At 41.0% G+C, this 26,266-nt stretch overlaps 1 protein-coding gene across 1 annotated transcript in view; it reads right to left on the bottom strand.

Moving 5' to 3' along the window:
- The window catches only part of CHN2 (chimerin 2), a 158,103-nt gene that overhangs the window by 3,693 nt on the left and 128,144 nt on the right, over positions 1-26,266 (bottom strand). Inside the window, exons 7-12 of the mRNA XM_054273832.1 lie at positions 19,687-19,764; positions 13,449-13,533; positions 10,927-11,100; positions 9,066-9,143; positions 2,724-2,861; positions 1,769-1,874 (exon numbers count right to left, since the gene is read on the bottom strand). Coding sequence (XP_054129807.1) covers positions 1,769-1,874; positions 2,724-2,861; positions 9,066-9,143; positions 10,927-11,100; positions 13,449-13,533; positions 19,687-19,764 — 659 coding nt within the window. The remainder of the gene's footprint in view (positions 1-1,768; positions 1,875-2,723; positions 2,862-9,065; positions 9,144-10,926; positions 11,101-13,448; positions 13,534-19,686; positions 19,765-26,266) is intronic.

Raw genomic sequence — 26,266 nt, 5'->3', positions numbered from 1 at the left:
TAGACTCCCTTACACTGATGCCTGTTTTATCCATGCAGGAAAGTCCTAGGGGATTGAAACTGGAACTCTGTGTTTAATCTACAGAACAGGATAGTCTGAACCTTAATGATTCTTTCATTTCACATTCAAATCTCTCCCAACAGAGTCTCCATAGGAACTGACATGCACTTGATTTCCATGCAGACACCAAAAGCTACAGTTTGGGAATGGAGAGGAAACTCATTGCATGACTTGCAGATATTTGGGAGAGGAAGCCTAATCAGCATTTCAGACTCTTCTGCCCCATCAGTAGTTCAGCTCAACAGCTGAACCAAAGCCTGGACTGCAGTTCATGAGAAGCAGGAAGGTAAAAATTTCCTGCCAGGATATGAAAGTACTGATTCTGTGCGCAGGTCACTTTTCTACAGCCTCCACAGGCCTTCTTAAAAGCTAATGTGAGTCACCATCAGTTGTCCATGCATATGTACTGACAAGAGTGGGTATTTGCACATCTCATTTCTGCAGAGTCCAAAGAAGCTCCTGCATGTCCAGGTAATGTCCCATCAAGGGGAAAAATTACTCAATTGTAATGACCTGAGCTGATTCAAAATGAGGAAAAGTCTCTGCATAATGAGAACCTGATAGAGCATGAAATTCACTTCACAAAAATTCTCTGATGCAGCTTTATATGAATTTAGGTCTTTTGAGGTTGGCATTAATAGTGCAGAATAGTGCAGATGAAACCCAGGGAGTACTCAACATTTACAGCTGTGTTGCAAGTAGTGGAACAACTAAGAAGAGATCAGTGATTTTCTGAATAAAAGGTCAGTAGCTTTTTTCCTCCCTTATCCCTTCTTCTGTTGTTTCCAAGTAGCAAAGTTTAACCAGAGACAAGAAATAACTTGGGCAATGTAGCCATAAATGAAGGCCTCCTTTGAGATGACAGCACCAGTCTGTACTCAGTTTCAGTTTTTAAAAACTTACAAAGAAGACCTCTTGAGGCATGTAAATACCCAAAGCAGCACAGTAGAGTTAGCATGGTTTTGAGAAACAATTTTGCTTGAAATGAGTGGAAGTGATGGACCCTCTTTGGAGCAGTCCTTAATTTTTCTAGGTACCTAGCTGAAAACTTGCTAAACTTGGAGGTACACTCCTAAGTGTGTTAGAAAATTAAATTTAGGCACTTTGGAAAATTCTGTATGCCTTATGAAGCTTTATGAAGCCCCTCATGGATGTCTTATGTATGCCTAAAGAAGCTTTGGAAAGCAAATGAGGCAGAACATGTTTAAAACCAAGAGAGATATCACTGGGACCTGTATTACTTTTACTAGTCATATAAAAATAAGCCCTGCTTGGTTCTTGGCTTCCTGTGATGTGAAGAAACAACTCATAAGAGAAAGCTCTTTCCTTTTAGGGTTATTGTTCAAGAAGACAAAACAGGAGGTAAGGGGAGGCAGAAGCAAAGCATGGTCAAGTGCTGCCTCACAGCAGCACATCTCTGGAGTACCCACCCCTGGGTATTTTTCAGATATTATCTGCCTTAGAGAAATGTGACAAATGTCAATAACTCTTGAAAGGTTTGAAATAATATGCCAGCAAAAGGATCTATGCTACATAAGTGCACAGCTTACATGCACTTATACAAACAGCTTGTCTGCTTATCTGAAACATTATTGGTTTAGAGGCAGTGCCCTAATGGAAGCTTTATTAGGACTTTCTGTAATATTTCTTTTCAAAGCAGAAAATTGTTAAGCTCTTCAAGAATTACCCTGCATGTCAATTAACTCACTTTTTGAGATGAATCATTAGGTATCTGAGTGTCTCATAGTGAGCAGCAGGGAGTAACATCAACACTTCATGTATTGCTTCTAGTCGTTCATCAGGATTGCAGATTTCTGTAAAAACACCAAATAGGATTAATGTTAATAGGGCTTGCCATGTGTACACAGCAATAAATCAGGAAGATAACTTATTATTATGGAATCATTTACAAGCCATTGACTGTGCTTGCAGGGATAAATATTGCACTCATAAATGTGATGCTTATCAGCAATTTCTGCATCCTCAAAAAAAAAAAAAAAAGGTTTTAAAAAGAAATCAGCAACAAAGACCTCCCAGAAGTTATATCCATGGTCTGTAGCTCTATCTACAGGTCTGTCTAGATACAGTACCCGAGCTTTGTTAATTGCTTCATAATACTATTCTGCCCAGAACTGCCCATTTAAAATATTACAAACGATTACTTTCATTAGCCTTCAAAACTAGATCAAGTGTACATATATGACTTGAGGAGACTATGCTTGAATATGTAGGTTTAGCTAGAGACTGAAATGGCATGGAATTACTTCAAGATTTCTCAATGTATTGAAATATGTAGGTATCAATGATACCTACATATACTGAGCATCAGTGCTAATTTAGAACTGTTTGGCAATCTTTCTAAAAATTTGAGCAGGATTAACACTATTCTTTTATCTTGACATACAAAAAGACATTGAAACCACACTTTCTGATACTAGTCAGTTATTTTGATACCATACATTTGCTTTTATTTTTTTAACCTGCATGACATCCCATCTGATGAACAACCAGGCAAAAATTTCATGTGAATAAAGGACATGGCAGAGAAGGAATGAAGACAGTGCCCATTTTCCCAGTTTTTTTCTGTCCTTTCCTTTAACCTGGACAGCTTTACGGATGAGAAATGTAAATAAAGGTTGGTACAAATGCTAAGCAATACTTACTTGCTGCCTCTATGAACTTGGAATAGGTGTCATAGGTGATCACAGGAATTGGTAAGTCTCTGAAATATAGCTTCAGTGCTCCAGCAATGATGTTTATGTCTGGATAAATACTGGCAGAAATATCAGCCTTGTCACCATCTAGAAAAAAGAGGAAGAAATCTGTTTAAAACCACCCTAATTTTGATGGAAGCAAGGCTAGTCTTCTAAGTCAGATTTATTGTGTGCAACCTGACAAGAGAATCAACCTGAAAGTGCTTGGAAGGCTTAAATGAGAATATATTGCTACCAAGTTTACAGTATATCAATGAGGAATGGTAGTTTCTTTATGTTTTAGTAAACAATTTATTTGCTCACATCTTTTGGAGGGGATGGTGATTACACCATCCATATCTACAGTGTACCACCTCAAACATACTGTTTTAATGTTGGATGAAAAAACATGCTAATAACATATTTCTTGCATTTAGCCCATTTATTCACTGAAACTAAGCTATTAATAATTTATTCTGACATAATATTTTCCATCTGCATAGGAATATGCACCATATTTTCATCCCTATTTGGAGAAAGAGAGACATAGAGAAATAACAATAATTTCCAATGACCCTCTGGAGACCAGTGGGAAAAATCAAGAAACATCCAAATCTTGCATGTCTTGTACCAACATTTCCATAGTGATTAGCTGAAAAGAAAGCTGCCTTATTTTCTGCTGTCTTCTAAAGTCTTAATACATGACTTATTTATTTTTGGCAAAGATCTTAATTCAAATAGGCATGCTAAGGAATTTAGCTATACAATTATTCTGAAGTGTGCATCACAGGTTTTTAATTAATATGGATACTTGTAATGGATGAAATACTAAACAGATGCATCTAAAAAGGCATACATTTTGTTTGCCACAATATAACAGTTAGTCAGAACTCTATGAAAGAGCACTTTTAAACACATGAGTTTAAAGCTTACAGGTGTTGCTGGGAAGTCCTGGCTTGCAATGGGTGAAGTTACAAAAAGTAGCAGCAATGCAGGAGCACTATAATTTTTCAAGTTCAAAAGACTACCTCTGCTCTGTACTACCTAGTGCCCTCATAACGCACATTTTTTCTCCATATCAAGAAATTCTGCCATCCTCCCTTCCCGAGACCTCATTATCTTGGTGGTCTTCCAGTAGAAAGATGGTTAAGTACAGGCTGTGGCTGTCTGGATTTAACCCCCCGCTTTACCTCAGGCTTCTTGGAGCTCAGTAATGACCTGTAGTCCCTGTTTCCCACCCTTTAGCTAAGGACACGAGGCTTCCCTCAGGGCAGGTGGAGCAGGTGAGGTTTACATGGTGAGTGTGGTGATGCACGGTTCTGCCTACTTGTGCAGCAGAAAGGGGTTTGCTGTGTCTGCCAGGAGGTGCAGGCACAAGCTTGGGCTGCTGCCACCAAGGTGCTGACATGTTGTAAAGCCATTGCCTTGCTTGTCTCACAGTGACAGGGCTTGTGGACAGATACAGACAGATGAGCGGGGCTGCTTGATACCAAGATGGAGATAAAGGCTCTCACAGCACAGTAAAAGAGTTTATATTGATTGCAGACATTTTACACAAACCTATGGCATCAATCTTGCCGGGATACGTCCTGTCCAATGTATGCACATAATTCTCATTAAGACTAATAGCACTACATGTTCTCATCAAGAGGAGATTATATGCTTAAGTGTTTAAAACAAACAGCCTTTCTTGATGCAGCTGAGCAGTCTGAATACATCCATCAGCATTTAATTTAATACAGCATCAATAAGCCCTAGGAGGATGTTTGCACTGCCCCAATCTTTTGTTTAATCCACACATTCCAGGCACGGTAGCACTAGTCTTGTAAAGCTTTGTGTGGAGAGCTCCATGTAATTGATGGACACCGAGCACTCAAAATGCTCCACTGAAAACAGATACCTCCAAGGAGCCAGCAGCTGCATCAGAACAGATACAGCAAAGCACAAGCTTACATCTATTATCCAGGTCACCAGTATACTAAATGAAGTGTTATTTATTTAGTACTTTTACAAAGCAGCCCAGCAAGCTTCCTTAGAGGGGCACTTCAGCTCCAGGTACTTCAAAGCACAATGTATTTCAAACACACCTCTTATTTACATATGTGCTTACTGTAGGAAAAATGATGAATTCCTGAGTCAAAGATTTTACTCTTCTCTTCAGAGACAAATACACATCCATTGGAAATGCACTGAACTTTATTTTAAAGTGAGCCCAGCAATACATCTGTTATAATATACCCTGCACATTTTTTAGCAGATATGTAGGAATTCTTGTGTGTATGCATATATGAATTACATGTGGTTTACATAGTACCTTCTGCATTACCACAATAATTTTTTCACTCTTCAATGCAGGAATTCTTTTGGATTGTGGCTGATATTTTCAGTAAAATTGCAGCATCCATATGATAATGTAGTTTTGTTTTTATATATTTTGGATTACAAACACGTAGTCAATTTCAGCTTTACAAACCTAATTCTACCCAGACCCCATAATTTTTCTTTCTTTGTTAGTTTGACTCTCAATGTATCTTGCTGTATTATGTTGAAATTTGAGTATCTCAAGAAAAAGAAAGTTTTTATTCTTTTTCTAAAGGTTTCAGCTGATTTTGGATGCCATAGAAATTATCAATAGTTCATTACAGAATGAAATAGAATAAGTATTACATTCTTAAAGCCTCACCCATGCCCTCTGAATACTGAATTAGGTTTTATTTAAGTTCCTTTCTCCTAAGTGTTTTTTTTAATTGCACAGCCTTTACCATGCTAGCATGTTTCTTTTAGTTTTTTCTTGGCATTTGACAGGTTTTCAGCTACACTGGTAAAAGAGTATGATTTAGGATGCCTCTAAGTGCTCATGTAATATTTAACAGCATAATATTTTTAGCCAGTGTATTGTACCAGCCAGTTGTACAAACAAGTGGGGGGACAGAATGTGGCGGTGACAATGGCGGCTCTGTGGACAAAATGCACAATGGGTGTTCTCTGGATGCCACAACGCCACAGCTCAACAATGCTGACAGAGAGCAACTGTCATTCTACAGCACCAACATTCACCAGATTAAATAAATCCACATTATTCCCCTCCTTCTCATTACAAAAATCACTAAAATGGAACATTGTAAATGCCTCAGAGAGCCTAATGCTAATTTACAGTAGGGGTATTTACACTGCTTGGGCTTTGGAAGGCAGTTTAAATCAGATGAGGACCAACTTCACCCCTTTTAAAAACCAACTGTCACAGCTACATTTGGCCCAAGTAGTGTTATGTGGGATGCTATTCTCTTCCGGAGATGGGAACTTTTTTCTTGCTGTAATTGTTGCTGTAATTCTTTGGAAGCACCAAGTGAATGGCTCTTTGTCAAGGCAGAATTAGTCAGAGGGAGAGCTGGCTGCTCTTCATGGCACCCCTTCAGCTGCACATGAGATCAGCAGGAGAGGCCCCCACGGCCAAGTCAGCTCCCATGCCTCATCCTGCTGTGTCCTGCTGTCTTCTGGCCCCTGTGGCTTGATGAGGAGCTTGGGACCAGAACACTTGATGGCATTATTTGAAGGGTGCATCCTGTGCATTCATATGGGAGGACTCCTTGCCTGTCTGTTTTCAAACCCTTTTACTCAACGCTGTATTTCTGGAGATGTGAAAGTGTCCTGGAATTTTATCCAGGTGCCTGGGGACTGATTCAGAAATGATGGGCAGGGAGGGACCTCTGGAATGCTGAAGTGCAGTGTTCTGCTACCACAGACACCTTCTCATAAACCCTACAACTTCCATTTACAAAACTAGCTAATGTTTTTTATCCCTGCTCTTATTAGAAGGTTGTTTGAAAGCTTTGCTTTCAGATGGTTAAAAAATGGTCCTTAAATTGTTAAATGAAATTTATTCCTGGACAGTGTACATCCTCCAATAGTGTGCCAAGGCTATCAATTAAAGAATTCTCTTTTCTGGTTCATATCCCTGCTCTCAGCATCTCCTTTGACTGTCTCCTCCCCCCCCCTCAAAAAAAAAAGGTAATTTTAATGTTCCTTTTATTTACTTTTTTTTTCCAAGTTTCTTTTCTGTAGTGAATGTGGAAATACGAATTCTGTAAAACCCTCACAGACAGGTGGCATCCTTGATTCTTAAGGATCTGACAGGGAAACAAGCCCTGAGGTCTCAGGCTGGAAGTGTCTTGCCAATTCAAACTTCTGCCAGGTGACAACCATCTTCAAGCTGCACAGCCCACAAGTGAGAACATAAAAACCCCTATTTTGTTTTTCCTTAAATCCTTTCCTGTAAAAACTCTCAACTCTTCCTGATTTTCCACCCCAGTTCAGGGAGAAAACATGTTCAAAACAGGAAAATGTTGAAAGTTGTCAGCTTCTGGTCCCTCAATACTCTAGTTCTCTAGGTCATAACAGGATTTTGTTCTTCATTCTCCTGCTTTTATTCATGCTTTTTTATTTATAGCAACACTCTTTCCTTTCTTAGCCCTTTCCCCCTCATGAAACTGTTAAAAAAAATGAAGACACAGATTTTGGTCTATTTCTGCCCCATGGCCTTCCCCACAGCCTTTGTATACAAACTCTGTTCTTGCTTTCTCTGCTTTCCTCTTTATCCATGCTTTTTTTTCCTTTGGAAATCCAATACTGCTAGACACCTTCCTCTTTCTGTTTCTAGGTGCTGCTGCCTTTTTAAATCACACTTTCTCCTTGCTGTGGGTCTAATCCAAGTGTGTATTGCCATCAATTATGCCAGGAGTATACTTAATAAATAGGCGATAAACTGAAGTGGCTCCAGTGGTTCAAAACATTTGCAAAGGAACTACAGCTGCTGCAATGTTGAAGTCATACTCAGACATAAATTTAAATCTGATTGCTTTCAGCTTTTCCCTCTACAACCTGTGCCTCTCCTTCTGGGTTTCATCCAGGTTGTTACACTTAGATGAGAATTAACACGCAGAAAAAAAGAGTTTGCCAGGTCAGATCTACCTGCAGGGAGCAGAATGGCACCTATGAGGACTGTGAGCCTCTCAGGATCATTGCTTCATGTGGCACATCTGGAACACTATCTGGCCATGATAGCAGTCATACCACTGTGCATCTCTCTGGCCCAAAGAATGGCTGACCTATGTGTGTGTATGCATATGTTCACAGCATCCAACATATTTTAAAATATGTATTATTTTTTAAAGGATATTTCAGGATGAAAACAGCCAGTTTAGAAATTCCTGGCTGGACTTTCCTTATGGAGATGTCTGCGTAACAAACTGCCTCCAAACAAGAAATGCTGAGGCACAGCAAGTGTAAGATGTGCCTCCCATAGATCTTGCTGGACTCTAGCCTCCCCTGGAGCCCCCCCATCTCCTGCCCATGGGCTCCCAGGGCCCTCAAGCCCTGCCTGAGTGACATCACAGCTGTCCCCAGCTGCACCTTGCTGGTGTGGGGCCATCCACCCTCCTGGTCACTCCCCTGACCCACAGGCTGACTCTGGCTTGGCCTGGACCTGCCTCGTACCCATGGACTTGTGATCACAGGGCTGTGTCTGACCCTATTCCCCACCTTGGCAGAGGCAATACCTGAAAAAATTAGGTAGGAAGGAAACCACTATTTATGGAAAACGAGAAGAATATTCATGTAGCTTCTCAAATGTACTTGCAAAGGTATTTTCTATTAATGGAGGCCCTATCCTGTTGCTCACTTACATACACACTTATAGTTAGTCCTGCGTGCAAAGACTGTGTGCACAACCAGAACAAACATAATCAGCTCAATCAATTAGAAGGGCTATGAGGATGGTAATCAGGCAGTGTTTTAATTGTTAGTTTTTCAATATGCTGTACAACTGATCTCCTCAATGCCCCTCTCATCTGTTGTTCAGATGCAATCACGTGCACAGTGGTGCAGTGCTTTCTACAAGGCTGCATGCAGAAGGACTTCCCAACTGGAGTTCCTGATCCTTAAACTCATAAATAGATTATTGTATTGTAAAGTGCTGAGTCTATTAAAGACAGGACTAACAACTTTCCCTGATACCACCTATGCTCACACTTAAACTAATCTGTGCTGCTGGGTTGAGCAATTAGCCAGTCCCCCACTGAAGCTTCTACGCACCAATACGTCACATTTAATTATTCCTTCCAACTATCAAACATAATTTCTTCTTATGAAAAGGACTACAGATCACTTTAAAGTCAGAAAAGACAGGTTACTTTCTGTTCTTCTGCTTTTATGTCTGTTTCATTACCATGGTACATATATAAACACTGAAAGATCTGAAATGTCCTAGAACTGAAAGCTTAGATTAAAACTGTACAAGATTAAGAAATGGTGTACCTCGATCAAAGGCCATTTTCACATCTTCAATGTGCTCAGTGAAGCCTGAAACTCTGTAGAGGCCCTCGGACTTTAAACCTGAAACAAAAAGTTCTTGTTAACTTAGCTTCAGTAACCAACAGGTATTTAGGCCTAAGAACAATAAAGCAAGAACAGCAGACCTACTAAGCACAGCAAAATGTTATTTGCAATGTGAAACTTCAGAGCAGTTAAGGGAAGATCAAGATGATGTAATTTTTTTTTTTTTAAGGACTAAAGTATTTTAGAATTTATACTTTCTGATTTTGTTAGGTACATGGTTGATTTGATTGTGTTAGAGAAAAATACTGCAATTTGCTAATGGTGAGGCATGTGATGTTATTACGATCTATTCATTTTATGTAGGAGATTTTCCTGGATTTGGCTATAATTAATAAAGCTTTAGAGGTCTCCCTTCCTTTTACCAGTTGCCTAATGACAAATAGCAACACAAGTAAAAGACTGCCTTTCTCTATGAGCACAATTCATTCCTGTTCTGCTGTCAGCTTTTACATATACACAGCTGATAGATGTGATGGATGCAGTCCTTCCCCACACCAATACATCCCCTCAACAGTTCTTTCACCACAAGAGATCTGCTCACTTGCACAACTGCTCCACACCAACATGAAATGCAGGGCAGCTCAGCAGAGCAAGCCGAGTTACACACCCATTATTCATTTCAATCCACAAATGCCTAATTGTAACTATGCATTGTTCTAACCTACTGTTAAGTTCCAATATTCTTTGTCTTCTTAAGAATAAAATCAGAATCTTTCATAGTTCTATGGCAATTAAGGAAAGAAATATAAAGATGTTGAAAAAAAGGAGAGCAGGCAGCAGATTTTATCTCAATCAATAAATGTACAAGTAAGTGATTAGATCTCAAATGCAATGTAGCTTCCTGCTATATCATCAGAGTAAAGCTCTTCTGTCTTAGTCCATACTATTCTTTCCATTTGTCCCTGTGATGATGATATAATCCTGCTAGAGCTTTACAGAGCAGTGCAGGGGATTTACTATTAAGTCTTTGAGTCAATTCAGTAGATGATGTGTGGGTTTGAAATCCCTATGGCTAGTATCAGTGTGTTGCTATGCAGATTACTGGGATGCCATGAATTCAACATTATTAGATTCCTATGCTGAAGCTTTGGCTAACAGGAAAATTTGGCTTATTGGGCAGCACAACATGCACATTTGCTATCCAAAGGAAAAATACATGAATGTTACAGAGGGGATACATGGTTATTGAAGGGGATATGTTTTTCCTTCAATCTGCCACACATCCATTTACCAAAAACTTGTCACAAGCTTCAGTTTTGGCTATGACGTGCTGCCTGTGCCACAGGAGCCACCAGTCAGCAACTGAGCATCATGAGATGTGTCCTGCCACAAAACACCACAGCCCCTGACCTCACTTGCCCGAGTCACTTCCAGTCACTCGTGTTCTCCTGCCCACAATGTCCATAAAGGTTATTAAAAATGGATTTGATTTAAACTGATTACTCTGAAATGGGATGTGTCCCTAGGTGTGTTAAAATAAAGTAATGAAAAAAGACACATAAACATGAACTTAAAAGTTCACTTTAAAGTTCACCCCTTTCAGAAGTGTAACGTAATACATGTTTTGACATGTTTTCAGAAAGCATTTCAGGGAATCGCATTAAGGAATGCTATGATTTAATTTTACTAGCTAATGCAAAGCAATGTATCACCTGCACTAAAATGCCCATTTTCTCATCCTGTCCTCAGTGTGCAGGAGCACAGCACCGTGTTCTAGCTCAGCACATAATTCAAGTCAGCCTCATTTGGCTGTGCCCTCTGCTCTCCCAAGCACACACACCTCTCGCTTCGATCTCCCGGATGCAGGAATCCACCACCATGGGCCTCTGGGTGTTGTGGGCCTTCACCAGCGTGGTGAGGTCGCAGCAGTAGACTCGCTTTATCCTCTTCAGGTCTGGCTGGCAGTCGTTGGGCACGTACTTGGAGCACTGCTTGTGTACATTCAGCCCGCAGTCTGCAAGCAGAGTTAGCCACGTTAACTCATCCATCCATTTATTAATACTAATGCTAACTGGTCTTGTCTAACAATTTATTTCCCTACTCCACATAAAGCAAGGGGCACAATTTCCACACCAGTCAGGAAAGACAGAATAGTGTGGAGAGAAGGATGAGAATGATGAGAATGAAAATGTGTAAAAATCTCATGGTGGGACAAGTAAACTCTAGCAGGGTTGTGAAAAAGCTTTAAAAACTCTGGATGTCCCTTATCCTCTGAGATGAAGGAGACTGCTGGTGCAGTCTGGATCAGTTCATTACTGGACACACAGCTCCAGGTGTTGCATTTAAACATGTGAGACTTAACTTGTGGGTATTTTAGATTAGCTGTAATTAAAATTGGCACAGTAGTGACTGTCTGTGGCTGGCTGTCCTGTGGCTTAGCACAGATCATGGTCAGAGAACCTCAGATTCACCTGAGCACTCCAGCAGGGACAGTGCTGTGCGCCAGCATGCCTCACTCCCCCTTCCACATTCCTGCAGTGTCACATTTTGGCTCGCTGTGCCACATCAGCAGACTCCCCACCCCTGGCTCATCACTTCACTGGTGACTAAGTGTCCCCCGTGGCTTAGCCTGTAGGTCAGCTTAGGCACATAAAATGCTGTGAAAGGCGTGATGTAAAAAAGTGATTCATTTTACAAATAGTTCTTGGTGTCTTACTCCAGAACCAAATACTGCCCTCGGTTGCACAGGTGGGTTTTTGTTAAACCACCACTGCTTCACCTCCACAAATTGAATTCTTCTAATAGATTCAAGTATTCAGCCAAATGAATTTATAATCTTCAGTAAAGCAAACGCCACCACCATGAGTTGCATTATCTTATATAACTCTGATTCCTTTTTTAATACCTTCCCAGTCATGCTCATCCCTGATGACCCTTTGAGTTAATTTAACATTAAGCTATTAAAAATGTAAACAGGACTATTACTTGCAGCATGTTTCAGTATTATACTCTATAAAATATTAATCAAGGAAAATCATAAGCACACCTAAACATTTAATGGAATTGGGTAGGTTTTTGTGTGTTTCTCCGTACAGTTATTACTGCATAATTCATTATTTGTGAAATCTAAACAAAGGTGAGAAGCTGCAAATAGGATCCTGCCTGCATTGTGTTCAGTGCTGTTCTCCAGGCATTGGAAGTTAAATTTAAATGCATCTGTGTAGTTAAAGTTAAATGCTGGTAATTTTATGAGGGAGAGTATTATGTTTCCTACTAAATAAATATGCCTTTTCATAAGTTTAATATTTTATGTATGTGAACAAATACAGCGCTGTGCATTAGGGAGGTCAGGTTTTGCACACTTGTGTTTAAGATCAAATAGCTTGAAAAGCAAACTGCTATTCCTCTTTTTAATGTCCTTCTCATATTCTTTGTGTTACCACTATTCACCTACAGTCTCACCTGAGACTACACTTATTAAAACTGTGCATTTGTGAAAGCTATTTTGGTCCTTCAAACTGTGATCTAAATTAATTTTAGGTAACAACCACCTCCTCTGCCTATGAAAGGCAGATGTCAGGGTTGGATGCGTTTGGTGCCAGTCTGAGATAGGAATGCCCGGAGGGCAGGGCAGGAAGAGGTAAGAAAAACAATTTTTTGAAGTTATTTCAGATCTGCAGAAAGAAGTTATGAAAATCCATTTGTAATGCACCAAATACTAATTCACTTGCTGAATCCAAAAGTACATGATGTGATGATTATTTTTGCACAATAATTGTTTTCCCCAAAAGTACAAATAAATTTCAAATAATTAAGGCACTATTAAATTGCCAATACAGGCACCAGAAAACTAATCCCTCTTGGAAAATGAATGTAATATTTTTTGTTTTTATCTTGAGGTAGGATACTTCAGGCTTGCAGCAATGCATGGTATTTTTATGGGAAACAGGTGGCAGCAGTCTTTTTTGCAGACAAGGGCACTTCCCAGCAACTGGTAGCAAAAAGAGGAGTTATGAAGCCTCGTTGCTGGCTGGCTTTGCCATTTCCAGTGCTTGCATCTTAAGACATAAAAACATCAGGGATAACTTAATCATAAACAACAAGTTTGAATGTATACAGCAGGCACAGGCACAAGCAGGATCAAGGTACTAGGAAGAGGATGTAACTCAGCAACAAAGGGCTGATGGCTTCATTTCTGAACCAGCTAACGAGGCAAATGAAAATGCTTTAAGTTCTATGGGAGGATTTTCTGCTTTGTTCTTTAAAGAAATCCCAGCCTTCCACTCCTGCAGGGAGTGCAGGCTGGGGTGGGACAGATGTCTGAGCATTTCAGGAGAGTGACAGAAGAGGTTGGAGGGCTACCTGAACACCGCACTCCCTGAGCGATGAGACCCCACATGAAGTTGGCGCAGTACTCACACCAGTGCGGACCCCGAAACGTATGGACCTGAAACACAAGTGGGGGTGGGGGAAAGAAATGGGGTCACTGGGAGGCAGATGGTCTGACAGATGGAGCAACTGAAATGGATAAACAACAGAAGACTCAGTAGGAGTAAATCTTTAGCACATAGTGCCCACATCCTTCCAACGTCTAGATGAAATAAACCATGGGAACAGAAATTTGCTTTGATCTTGAAGTTTATCTTTCAATAGGCTTAACATAGCAGAGAACCAGGCTGTGGATGACACTGAAAACAAATAATTTTTGCCTGCTGACATTCTAGCTATAGCAAAGGGGAGGAAACCAGGAGAAAAATAAGTAAAACTAATAATCCAAAGAATTGTAGATAAAAGCACCCTACCCCAGTCTAGTAAGTAATTTGAACTCACATAGGAAAAATGTCCATAGAGTCTTTTTTCAGCAGATCAAACTTCATTTTGCTGCAGTCCACACACAAGTAAATAAAGAAGAATAAAATGATTTGTGTGCTGACAAAGCCCACATCTCCCAGCCATGTTTTGCACACTACTGCTGCTTCCGCCACTGCTTTTCCAAAGGCTACCGCAGACGATCTTTTTATTTAAGATGTGTATTCTGGTAAAGTAAGCATTTAATTTTCATTGAAATGAAGAGTAAATAGTGAGGTCTATGCCCCTGTGAATGGGCATGGTATGAGCTAGTTCTGGCCAGAGACTTAATTGAGCTTAACAAAACATAAATCATGCACACTCTGGCTGCTAATGCATCCTTTCCTTCTCTCTGCTCTTGTTTACCCATTTGGGTGGATGGCTGAAAGGCCACTTCCACCCCTGGGATGGGAAAAGCGGCTCTTTGCTTTTCATAGAGTGAAAAAACAGTCATTGGCCTTTTTCAGATAAACTGTAAAGTTTTAGGCCAAGCGTTTTGCATGCTAATGTTTTTGCCTCATTTGTCTGCAGGATTGCACCAACACAAGCCTGTACTCTTGAGTCCAGAAAGATGAAGTATTGTGATTTTAACTTCTCTTCCTGACTTTGAGATAAAAATGTGTCTGACTGCAAATGGCTCCTGACCAACTATTCACAGTTAAATAATTGTGTTAATAAACTTAAAGCAATAGTAGTTCTTCCTCCCTTTTGACAGTGAAAGATGAAAACTGGAATGTTTGACTTTTTGAGGTGGTATTTTACCTCTCAGAAAAACACATATCTGCGAAACAAGGCTTTGCAATAAAGTTTGAGATAGACATATTAATAGATATAGCCCCATACTTCTTTCCCATTTAATTTCATTTCATTTTGCAGAGTGGGTAGCATGAATTTCAGACACAGCTTTTTGTGAGGGTAAATGGCTGTATGTAACAGCTGATGACCTGAGTTTCAGTCACATGCACTATGCGACCTTCAGTGGATACAAAACTACAGATAAAACTAATTATGCCCACATCTTTATCATTTATAGACTGAAAGCCACATAATTAGTAGGTCTGCACCTGCACTTAATTGTGGGTGAAAATCATCTGCTGTGGGAAGATAACTAGCTGTGTCTTCTGCTTTGCAGCAGTTTACAAAAGCTAACCTTGTGAGAAGGGGTTGTAAGAGCTCAGCCAGGACTTTTAAAAATGCACCATTTCACAAATAAAGTCCATTGCAGTTGCTAGGATATTTGGGGCCTACTTTTTCACTTTACATAAAGCTTATTTCAACTGATCTGGCTGAGGCTTATTTTGAAAATGGCAGCTGATTATTCCTTGATCTTTCCTGCCATTAATTGGAAAGTCATCAATGCTGACTGAGGGCTCCAATTGAGAAGTGCTGACAGCGCATCCTTCCCTTGTTCCATTCAGCTTGGTGGCCCTCAAAGGTTGAGTTCTCTTTATTCATTCACTCCAATTTTTCACGGATCCGCATTTTAGCTCAAATGGCAAGCTTCCAGCTGAAATACTCTGTGAAAAGCTAGTCTTGGTGGTTTCTGGCCAAGTTGAAACAGGGAAACTAACTGAAAAAAAGAGAGAACTTCAAAAGTTTCTAGATGAAGGTGCAAAAATTCCCTTAAGATGCAGTTTTGAACTAAGTCTCAGGGCTTGTCATTGATTTTAAAGAAATAATGGAGGAAGCCTGTTCTTAAGAAAACAGTATTTTTGAATGGTGAAATGGGAATTTTTCCTGCAAGATTTGCCTCATTTCTGTTTCAAACAAGGAGATGTAAACAGCAAGTCACAGGTTTTTGAGATGGAATTTTAGTTTTTACCCCATCCTTTGTAACCACGTCATTACAAACAGACTGGGCATAGATATTTTGGAACTATGATCTGGAACTATTTATTGCTGGTTCCTATCCCATCCTGAAGTCTCAGTAGACTTCTCTGTGTACACACAGACTTAAGCTGCCTGAGCTACAGTTGACACATACTTCAAACTTTTAAAAAGAATTTTCAGGGAACTATTTCTTAAAATAAGCCAACCCCCTGACGTTTCAGACTATACACTGTATTTTTCTTGTTCAGCCTTTCATCCTCCTCCAGTGAAAATTCTCTTCTTACATTCACTGTCTCTTCTCTGCTGGACAATCTCACACAACACTACCCTGCATGCCTCTTCTTGTTGCCTTCCTGTTCTCTTTGGCCTTCGCCCCCCCGGTGCCCTTGCTTTCAAATGGCAGCATTCCCCCTGCAGGTGCCACCTTATTCACTTCCAGTTTGTGTCTGAGTCATCTCCACAGAAGGGAAACTCAGACCAAAGTTAAGGAATGCCAGTATAGTGGCAAACCAAAATAATGCTGTGAGCAATACTGCAGAAATGAACAAAAACAATTGTCTTGAATTGAAACGCATTTTTGTTTTTTAATTGATGTTATACAGTGTTGTTTCTGAGACAATTTTGGTTTTATGTCACTGGGTCTGAAGAATTTTCTATTTGCTTTCCAAGAAAATAAGTTTTTTTCAGACTTTTGCCTGAATACAGACACATTTAGAATCTTTTGTGGACTCCTGCTGAACCTGAGCCATTTGAAGGGAAGAAAAGCTGACTCTGCTGTTATTTTTGTTTAAATGAATGCACATAATCTTTGTGATGTCTGTAAAAAATATTTCCCTCAAACCCTTTGTCTCTCAGAAGCAGTATTATCTGCAGTGCTTAACACAAGGGGAAATTTATCCCAGAGACCCCTCTCTCCTGGCAGATCTCCTGACTTGTCTGTAATCAGCTGCCTTCACTCTGCTAGCCCGCCTGCAAATGGGATCTGCCCATGCTACGGTGGCAGACAGGCACAGTATTGTGGAAAACGCACATTATTCAGCTGTATTTGCTCACTTAAAGCAGCACAGAAGCCCTCTCATGAATTCCCAGCCTAGAACAAAAAGTGTGGAGCATCCTCAAACTCCATGCTGCTACCCTCAGGCACGAGGCTGACCTCACCACCAGCTGGGACCCCACTGAAGTTGGCAGGTAAAGCACATCCGAAAGATGTGCTGGATCCGAACAGGAACAAGACACAAGAGGACTTTGGGATCCACTTAGGCTGACACCCACAGAACTAGAGAAATACCTCTGTGTTTTTCTAAACAGAACTTCAGAGATTTATTCCCTTTCCTGAGTTATGGTATGTCTGCACTGGCTTAGGCAAAGCTGTCCCGCCAGACAGACGCCAGCTCCAAACCTAAATTCATGTGACTGCAGGGTGTGCTCAAGATGAACACAGCTTAACAAATCAGCCTGGATACTAAATCTTTTTTTGTCCACTTGCCTTGAGTGTCTTGAAATTTGGAAGAGAGGTTGAATGAGAAAGCATGGAGGGCACCAGAAGAGCATAAACCTGGTGCCCTCATACTCCAAACCTCAGTGCCGCTTTTTAATTTTTGTATTAGCTTGGCAAGGATGGAGGGAGAGCCATCCTTGCTCTGAATTTGTGCCTTGCACTTATTTCTTGCTTTTGTTCCTTCCCTCTTGCAGTAAGATCTTTGGTATAAGGCGTACAAAAATCCCATCAGCTTCGCTAGCAATGTGCCCTTCATGTTTTAGATTCTTCGTGCTTAAAGGACAAAAAGCTAAAGAGTGCCTGTTTGTTCATGAAGAATTGCCTATGACAAGATATGAGGGACACTGTGACATATAACCTTTATCCCTAGAAACTGAGATAAATGATATAATGCACATCAGTATTCACCAAAAAATGGGGAAGACAACTTTTTGAATGTCTTCAAAATAGCATTGTCCTTCAGATAAACCCCGTATCATCATAGACTGAGTGCTGTCAAAAGCCATCAAGCATCTTGCCCCAAGACCCATAAAGCCATTCTTTCTTTTTAAAATTATTTCTTAACCCTTTTATGTAATGGATATGGAATATATTAAAGATATTAGCCTTGAGCCATGTTTTAAATTTAAATGTTCTGCTCTGAGTACACTATCCATATTTTTTGTTCAACAACTGGACATGTTCTAACACATTCCTTTGGAAAAGTAACTGTATTTTCATAGTGAACATACTTGTCCATTAAGCAAATGTAACACTTTTGATTGACCTTTCTGGACAATTATTTTTAAAATGTTTGTTCCCCAGGGTCTGTTATCTTCTTTACGAGGATAGAACAATTATTTTCTGCTGTCAAGTCTTTGAATACATATCTATTTTAATCATGTGGCTTTCCAGTTAAACTATGAGTCTTTTGAAACAGAAAGGAACAGAAACTGTACAACAGCTAGATTGTGCAAACACAAAGTTAACTGGGCACAGGTCCAATTATAAATCAAAGCCAAAACAGGGGAAATTTTGAAGAGGAAAGAATGCATGGGTCAGAGTGGAAAGAAGCCTCAGTCATGAGAAAATATTTTCTAGTTAAACTAAAATAGTTTTGATATTAAAATGATAATGAGGACAAAACCCAGAAAGAATGAAAGTTAGCTTAATCGAGCAAGAAAACATAGACTGTTTCCCCTATTTTCTTCAGGGCTGATCAAAGAGATAAATATTGACTTTCCTGTTGACTGGGTCAAGGAAGGGGAATGAGAAAAGGGATGCCATTATTTGCTTTGTTCACTAATATTAAATTATTGATTTGCCAACGACAGCAGAAGCACTGCAGAGGTTAGCAATGTCTGCACAGCAGAGTATGTAGAAAAATAAGAAGTGAAACTTTTTTGCTAAGTGAAATGATTTTCATCACTGCTTCTCCTTTTCTGACAGGCCCTAGATGAATATCAGAAAATTCTTGTTCTGCTAATGAGTTGAGCTATTCTGACAGTGACCGAGATCAGCATCCTCAAGGAGCATTAGCTAAACTGATGTTTCAAAGCTGAGATATGTTCCTTTCTTGTCTTGTTATTGCCCCTTATTCTTGATGCTCATTCCGATAAGCATCAAAATACAATTTGACAGCATTAGCTACGGTAACTGGCTGGCATGCTCTGAAACCAGCACAGTCCTTTTGGCAAAACATTTTAATACAAGCTGCCTGGAAGGTCCATTTCCAAAGCTGAGTCACTTCCCTGCTGCAGTCTGCCAGAGACAGCACTTGGGAAAAGAATTCCTAAGAATCTGATTTTGTACATATAGACAGCAGCAAGATGATCCATTTAAACATCCCTGTGTTTGCCCAGTGATTTGTTTCAGTTTGACAAGCAAACACAAGCTCAGGTCCTATAGCTCAGTGGGACTCTGAGAACATTTCCTTAGCATATGGTGAGGGAACAAAAGCTGGGAGACAATACTGACCACTGTGCTTTGCTTTATTGTTAGGGGCACCCCAGCTCTCTCAACTTCTTCTGAAACCAGAAATGGTGCAAAATGTTTGCTGTTAAAATACTACTGGCTTCTGATAATAGCTGGATTTTGAAAAGGGACCTTTTTCTTATTTAAAAGTAGATACGCTTAAGATGAAGGCAATACATATGAAGTACTTTGTTTCTGAATAAAAAAGAAAACTGAATCTGTGAAAAGGAGTTAAACTGCCAGTCAAGTAGTACAGTTAGCAGGAAAACCATTATTTGGATTAAGAGCCTATGTAACAGCATACTAAGAAATCAGTTAATGGAACTTAAAGTAGAAAGAAAAATTAATTTTTCAACACCTTTCTTAGAGCTAGTATAAGTAGGTGCATGCAAACCTCATCACAACAAAAAATAAAATGTGAGGCATCTCAACAGAACTTTTAACCTGAAAACAATAGCAAGCTGTGCTTACCTTAAAATTGTGTGCTTTTTCATAGTTGAAATGGTTGTCGTTCTGAGTTAAGGCTGCTCTTCTGACCAGGGAGGTGATCTGTGAATAGGCAAAGAGTTTCAGAGGTTGCCACAGAAGTGCCCCCTTGACTCCCACCTTCACCCCCAGGGCGACGGCCAGGAGCTCTTGGCGCTTCCTTCCTCGCTTGGACTTGTGAACAACAGCACAATTTTTCTCATTTTCCAGCCACAGGTCCTCTGAGAACATCGTGCTGGGATCCCAAATCTTTTCCCTGTCTTCCTCGGCGCCGGGGAGCCTGACTGTAGTCAGCATGGTACAGTTTGTCCAAGTGCTTCTGATGTTAGACAGCAGATTTGAAGCAGCTGCAGCCCATTCTGCTGAGACCTCTGGCATGTGACTTGAATGGGCCGTCTTGTGGGACGGAAGGAGCTTCTGCATCTGAATAAGTAACGGCCTGTGCCGTGCAGTTTCTTGAGGCAGATGTGAGCCTCGAACAATAGCTCGAATTCATACACTGAGCAGCCTCCCCCTCTGTGCTCTCCCAGAGGGGGTCTCCAGATAGGTGCTGGTGAAATACCGCCTGGGGGGCACACAGCTTTACAGCTGCACCCCCAAAGGCATCTCCAGGGACAGATCTCTTCTGCTCTGCAGCGTGGTAAAAAATGAACAAACAAACAAAAAGCCCCTGGAAAGCCCACACTACCGAATCCGATGCTGCATCCAATTACACACAGACTCAGAGACTTATCAGCCAGCAGTCTGCATACTAGCAGATTAAGCCCTTAAAACCATGATGATTGTTTAATCTTACAGGGCAAAAAACCCTTCTATTTTTTTTTTTTCCTTTTCCTGTCCTGTACAAGGGAAAAAAATATACAGCAGCACTCCAAGCATTAATAGCACTTTTATGCCATGGTTTAAACTAAGCCTTTTGTCAGTGTGCACTTGGTAGCACTGAGGTAGCTCACTGCCAGGGAAAGCTGAAAGCCCAGCTGGGACTATGTGGGCTTGGAAGCCCTGGAGCCCCGTGCAGCAGGAAAGTTCACATGGATGAGGAGCAGGGGAGTTCACAAGGATGCAGGAAGCCCCTAAGCACAGCCCAGTTTGCAGAACAGGGTCTTCAAGGTGGCAGGAGTGCTGGTCCTTTGCTCTGGTTATCTGCATCCATAGATTGTGAGGGGAATTGTTTTCTAGTTAAAGCCCAGGGACAGGAGGCCTGGGGACCCTGACCAGTAACAGCTTTCAGTGTTACTTTGCACTTTTCATCCAATTTTTTACAGGCAGGTAAGGTCTGTGACCCAGGACATGGACGTTTGATGCTGAGCATTTGCTGAGAAGCACATCCAGTGCCCCCTCCCCACCGGTTTCCTCCCCTCCAGCTCCCTTCTTCTACTCCTTTACTAAGTATTCCAATTCCCCATACATAAGAGGAGAATAGGAGTTACCTGCTTGGCAGAGCACTGTGAGATTTAATCTAGAGGTAGGCCTGATGCTCAAAGTGCTGGGATAGGGCAAAGTGGGGAGTTGCCAGTGCTACTGGAAAAACTGCCTATTTGAACTGGAGACACTAAAATCACATCAGCCTTTTACAGTCTGCCCCACTTCAATAACCCAGAAAATTTGTGAAATTGAAATATTTAATTCACTTATATTAACTTGTGAAGTTGACCTTGCATCTATTTTTTTTAGTCTGCTTTTACCTCAGGCTGAAAAGTCAGGAGGTTCATCTAATTCACTTACTAACCCCTCCACCACACAGACTGCCTGTGCTTAGTAAAAGTGATGCTCTGCTGATTTGAAAGCCCATGGGGACAGATGGTTGTCCCTCAGTAACATCAGGCTGTGCAATTTGAGAGAGTACCCTACTTAGGGTTTTCAAGAAGTTGTGCAACCTGCAAAATCAGCTTCTCACTCATAAAACTCTGCACTTATTTCTATATATAGCACATTTAATTCCTTTCTTTTTCAGGTAACTCACAACAGCACTTTTTACACACTTCCATACTCCAAAGCTTCTGCTTCCCAGATGTGAGGACTTCCACACAAACCCTCTGCTCCCTGAGCAGTTGCTGCCCATTCAGCCTTTCCCTCGGGCTTGGCACTGTTATCGGACCACTGGTGACAACTGGCTGTGGATGCATGCATGAACATTGCTCTGCCTGCAGGAAATCCCTGCTGCTCTTCCATATGTCCTCTTGTAGTGAGTCCCAGTTTCTGCTAGCTTGGGACCTTTATCTGCTTTCCAGCAGATGAGGCTGACCAGATTTGCCCAGCTTTTCCTCCATGTGTTTCAAGAGGTAGAAAGTACTGCTTTTTGCCAGCAGCAATGGCATCAATTTGGGCCATCTCAAAGGAAACCTTGAAGTTGCTCTAAGTTCTTACCACATTTCAGTTTCTTTCCTCAATGCCATTTAAGATGTATTTATACTTATCAGAAAGAAAACCCCCAAAACTAGCTCTGGGTTGTCAGACACCTCTGAAGCTACAGCCTCTAAATCCCCCACATGTACATAAGCTACTTTTTCTTTAACTTCCAGCATAATACATCCAAAGTCAGAGAGAGGTTGGTTTCCTAATAATGCTCTAATATTTGCATTTATGTCACTAGACTGATAAAAATCCCATTATATAACCAATATTTTTTACATAACATGGCAGATTTGATACTCAAGTGACAGGCTTATGATGATACATCTTGGAATTTCAATTTATTAAACTATTTTTGGAATATCAGAGTGTCATCCTGGGATCAGACATACAGACATATTTAATGGAAACTCTGAGTGTTCACACAGAAGCATTAAACTTAATAGACTTGAGGGAGGAAAACTCAGCCAAATCGGTTCATATGACTGAGGCAGAGCATTATTTACTGTTTATCATATATGAAATTTTATTTATCCCCTGGGAATCTGCCTTGCTTGGGCCCTGTTTAGACAGTTGTTCAGAGGGATTCATTGCAGACACAGGATGTGCACACAAGGCCAGCAGTGACTGCATCCTCTTAAGGAGCTTAATCAAAGCCCCACAGGTTTGGTGTCTAAATGGTGCTGCAAACCTCAGACAAGCTGGACCACACATACAACCACTTCCTTCTCTAAATACAATGCAAACTTCAGCAATGACGAATTCTCAGCTGCAATCAGTTCCTGATACCACAGGCTCAAGCCAGTGCTCTTCTTTTATCTGCTTTCTTTTTCCAAATACAAAATTGGCTGCACATGGTGTCAACTCATTCAAACTGCATATCTTGATCAACTTAGTGAGTTAGCCTGCAGCTAAAGAGGAGAAGGCCACTGGCTAAGAATATTACTGCTGGTTGTCACTGAATGTGAAGCCAGTGAAGGCTGGCAGGCGAATATGGGTTATCTGTGTTTTCAGATCACAGAATTTCTGCCTAAAGTATATTTTTAGTTTACTAGTCTCTTTGTAAAACAGATGTGCTGTATAGGAAATGGGGCATATAGAGACAAATAAATGTCACTGAACCAGAATAAGAAAGTTAAGGGGCGGAGCAGGGGGGAAGAGGGCGCCAACTCAGCTGTTGCACCATTTCCAGCGCGCCTCCGCAGCATGAGCTGAACCACACCATTGTCTCTCCCCCCAAATACTGGCATCTTGTTTGCTAACAAAGGCCTCGGGCGCAGGAAAGAACAAATTGAAGTATGAGAAGCTTTTGGTTGTGTACATGTGGTATGATTTCTCTTGCAGTCGTGTGGGCAGAGCAGAGGACTTGCTGGAAGCAAGCGGTGGGGGAGCTCTGCCTACTGCCCTGCTTGTCCGTGCCAGCTCCAACGGGGTGGGAAGAGACACTGTGGGAGGGGTGGCTCCTCTCCCTGAGCTGCCACCACGCCTGACTGTGGCTGGCAGGGAGGGGAGATCAGGCAGCACATCCTTGGCTTGCTGCTCTGCCTGCAGAAGGACACAGCTGGGGGGAAAAGGAAAAGCACGGGCACGTCTCTTCGGATGACACCACAAGAGAAATGGAGATTTCTCCATGATGAGGAGCTGTGACAAATCCATGACTGAACTCTAACTAAATACACTTAACTCTGCACATGGATACAGTCATAGGTCAAAGAGAGGCCTGTTTCCTTGCAGGCACGGCACACTGGGTTATCTGCCAGACAGATTATGTTTGCTCAATTGCAAACACGTGGTGGAGATGACACACGGAGCAGGAATCTTGCAGCTATTGGGTTTTTCCTAGTTTTCTCCCACGGAGCTCTTCCCACGATGAACTCAGAACACGTCAAAGAAACCTCTTAGCAAATCTCAAATCTCTTACTAGGACACAGGGCACAGAGGGGAAATGGTGCTGGAGGCCAGTCAGCCAAAGGCCTTTGCCATACCACAGTCCCACTGGTCCGTGCCTCCCACTGCCACGGCACTGTGAGCTGCCATTGAAAGGCTTCTGTGCTGCTGAAACAGTGGGAGGAAACAAGCTCCAAGCAGGGAACATGCTGAACACAAAGCCAAGCACAATGCCTGAAGAGTGGTGTTTGCCAGCCTGGTCTCACAAACCCCACTTTCCTAAGAAACCCTCTCTCCGATGGGAAGGCTCCCAGTGCCAGTTACGTGAGCAGAGGTTGCACAGATGAGCAGGGCCAGGAAGATCCACAACATGTGGCCAGGGGCTAGGGGAGAAATCAGATTGCACAGCTACTGGGCTGCTGCTGCTCTCTGGTTTGCCTCTTCCCCATCTCAGCCCAAAAGTCTGCTGTTTCTAGCAGAAAACTTCCTTTCAAGGTGAATTGTCATTCAGTAAATGGAACACTGTTAATAATAATAAAAAAAAAACCAACCAAAAAAAAAAAAAAAACCACTGGGCTTTCAACTTTCTTTTTTTTAAATAACCACCAGTACCTCTGAAAATTATGACTTTGCAGCTGTCAACAACATGCATAATTGTTTAGACAGCAGACTTATCTACACTGGGCTCTTGCTCTGGAGAACCTGGTTGCACTTCCATCATCACCATTCACACCTATCTTTTGCAGATAATCCACAGTAAAAGAAACTGTTTATTTAAAACAGTTTATTATCTTGGAAGACTTCCAAAGTACATGCTCTGATGTTAAAAGTAATTAAAATTGTAATACTCATACATCTCCTAAATTGATGTGATTGATTATTTATTAGCATCTTAGCAACCAGCTGTCATTTTTATGCACTTATTTCTGAACATGTAGGTATTCAGTCCATTCCTCCACAGATAAAAATATAATTTACCTGCAGCAAATGGAAATATAATCTCCCTTAGACGCCAGATCTCCTTTCTAAATCCTCCTCAAACAGATTTCTCTGTATGAATCATTTTCTGTATGATTATTTTTCTCAAAACAATGCAGTCAACCAAACAATAAAACAGCCAAAGGGGAAATAGTGTATAATCAGGAAGGCACTAGTGAGACTACTATTAAAAATAATAGTTGCTGTAAGCCTCTTATGGTGTATTAATAGAATAAACTATTGTCTATTTTTGAACAGCAACTGGAGATCAAATTAAGTGGTATGCAATTACATAGCCATCTTCAATTAAAAAATAGTGAGTGGATTAAAAGATTCTATGTTGTCAGGCAATTCTACCACTGAATGCATTAATTTGTGTATTTCCTATCCATATTTGTATTCAGTATATCTGAAATAGTATTTTGATTTCTTATTTTTGCCAACTATAATAAATAGGCATTGTGTTACAAATACTATGTCAGTATCATGGAAAAAATAGTGCAGAACTGAGGAAAGGACCTAAGCACAGTATAAACTACCACAGCAATTCCCTCAAATAACCCTGTAGAGATTAACATGGTAACAGCAGGTCTAGCCTATTTATTGTCTCGACTTCCTTTCCTCCCACTCTCTCCTTTATCCTTTCCAATCCATCTCCATACTTGTCAAGGTTATTACTGACATTTTCCTGGCCAAGTTCATGATCCTCTCCTCTGGGCTTAAGTTCTAACCCATTCATGACCAAAATGGCAGAGAGAGAAGAGGCATGAGGACTAAGTGGGGCAGATGAGAGCAGAACTGCACGCCACGGCCACTGCTGCTGCTGTGCTGGAAGAGAAACACCAGCTCTCCACAGAGCACCAGCCCCCACAGGGCTGCCAGGAGCTCCTTCATCTGCAAAGAGGGCTTGCTCAGGGAAACTGCACTGCATTGATTTCTGAATACCTCTTGTTCCCTCTGGGGATACAACACACATAACTGACTGGATTTTCCTGCCTGCAGCGTCTGTCAATGAGTACTGTTATCACAGGCAGTATAGATCAATGTCTGTCCATGGTAACATCTGGCCTGCAGGCAAATGAAAATTCAAGCATGATATTTATCCTGGTATTTGCAAAATATTGGCAGTGATCTTGTTATTTTGTCAATGATGATGGCATTTTTTTGATAACAGTACTAACACAGCATTTTTCTAACAAATAGACATTTAAGAAGAGGAAGGATGGATGGATGGATGGATGGATGGATGGATGGATGGATGGGTGGATGGATGGACGGATGCATAGCAGGTGTCTAATCTAAAACAGTAACATGTTCTTGCTTTATAAACAGAGGAGAAAACCAGAAA

The sequence above is a fragment of the Melozone crissalis genome, unplaced genomic scaffold, assembly GCF_028551555.1.
Source record: "Melozone crissalis strain CALT ecotype California unplaced genomic scaffold, PUWL_Pcris_2 ptg000016l_1, whole genome shotgun sequence".
NCBI lineage: Eukaryota > Metazoa > Chordata > Aves > Passeriformes > Passerellidae > Melozone > Melozone crissalis.
Note: the sequence above shows the minus strand (reverse complement) of the source record. Positions and strands in the feature narration are given on the sequence as shown.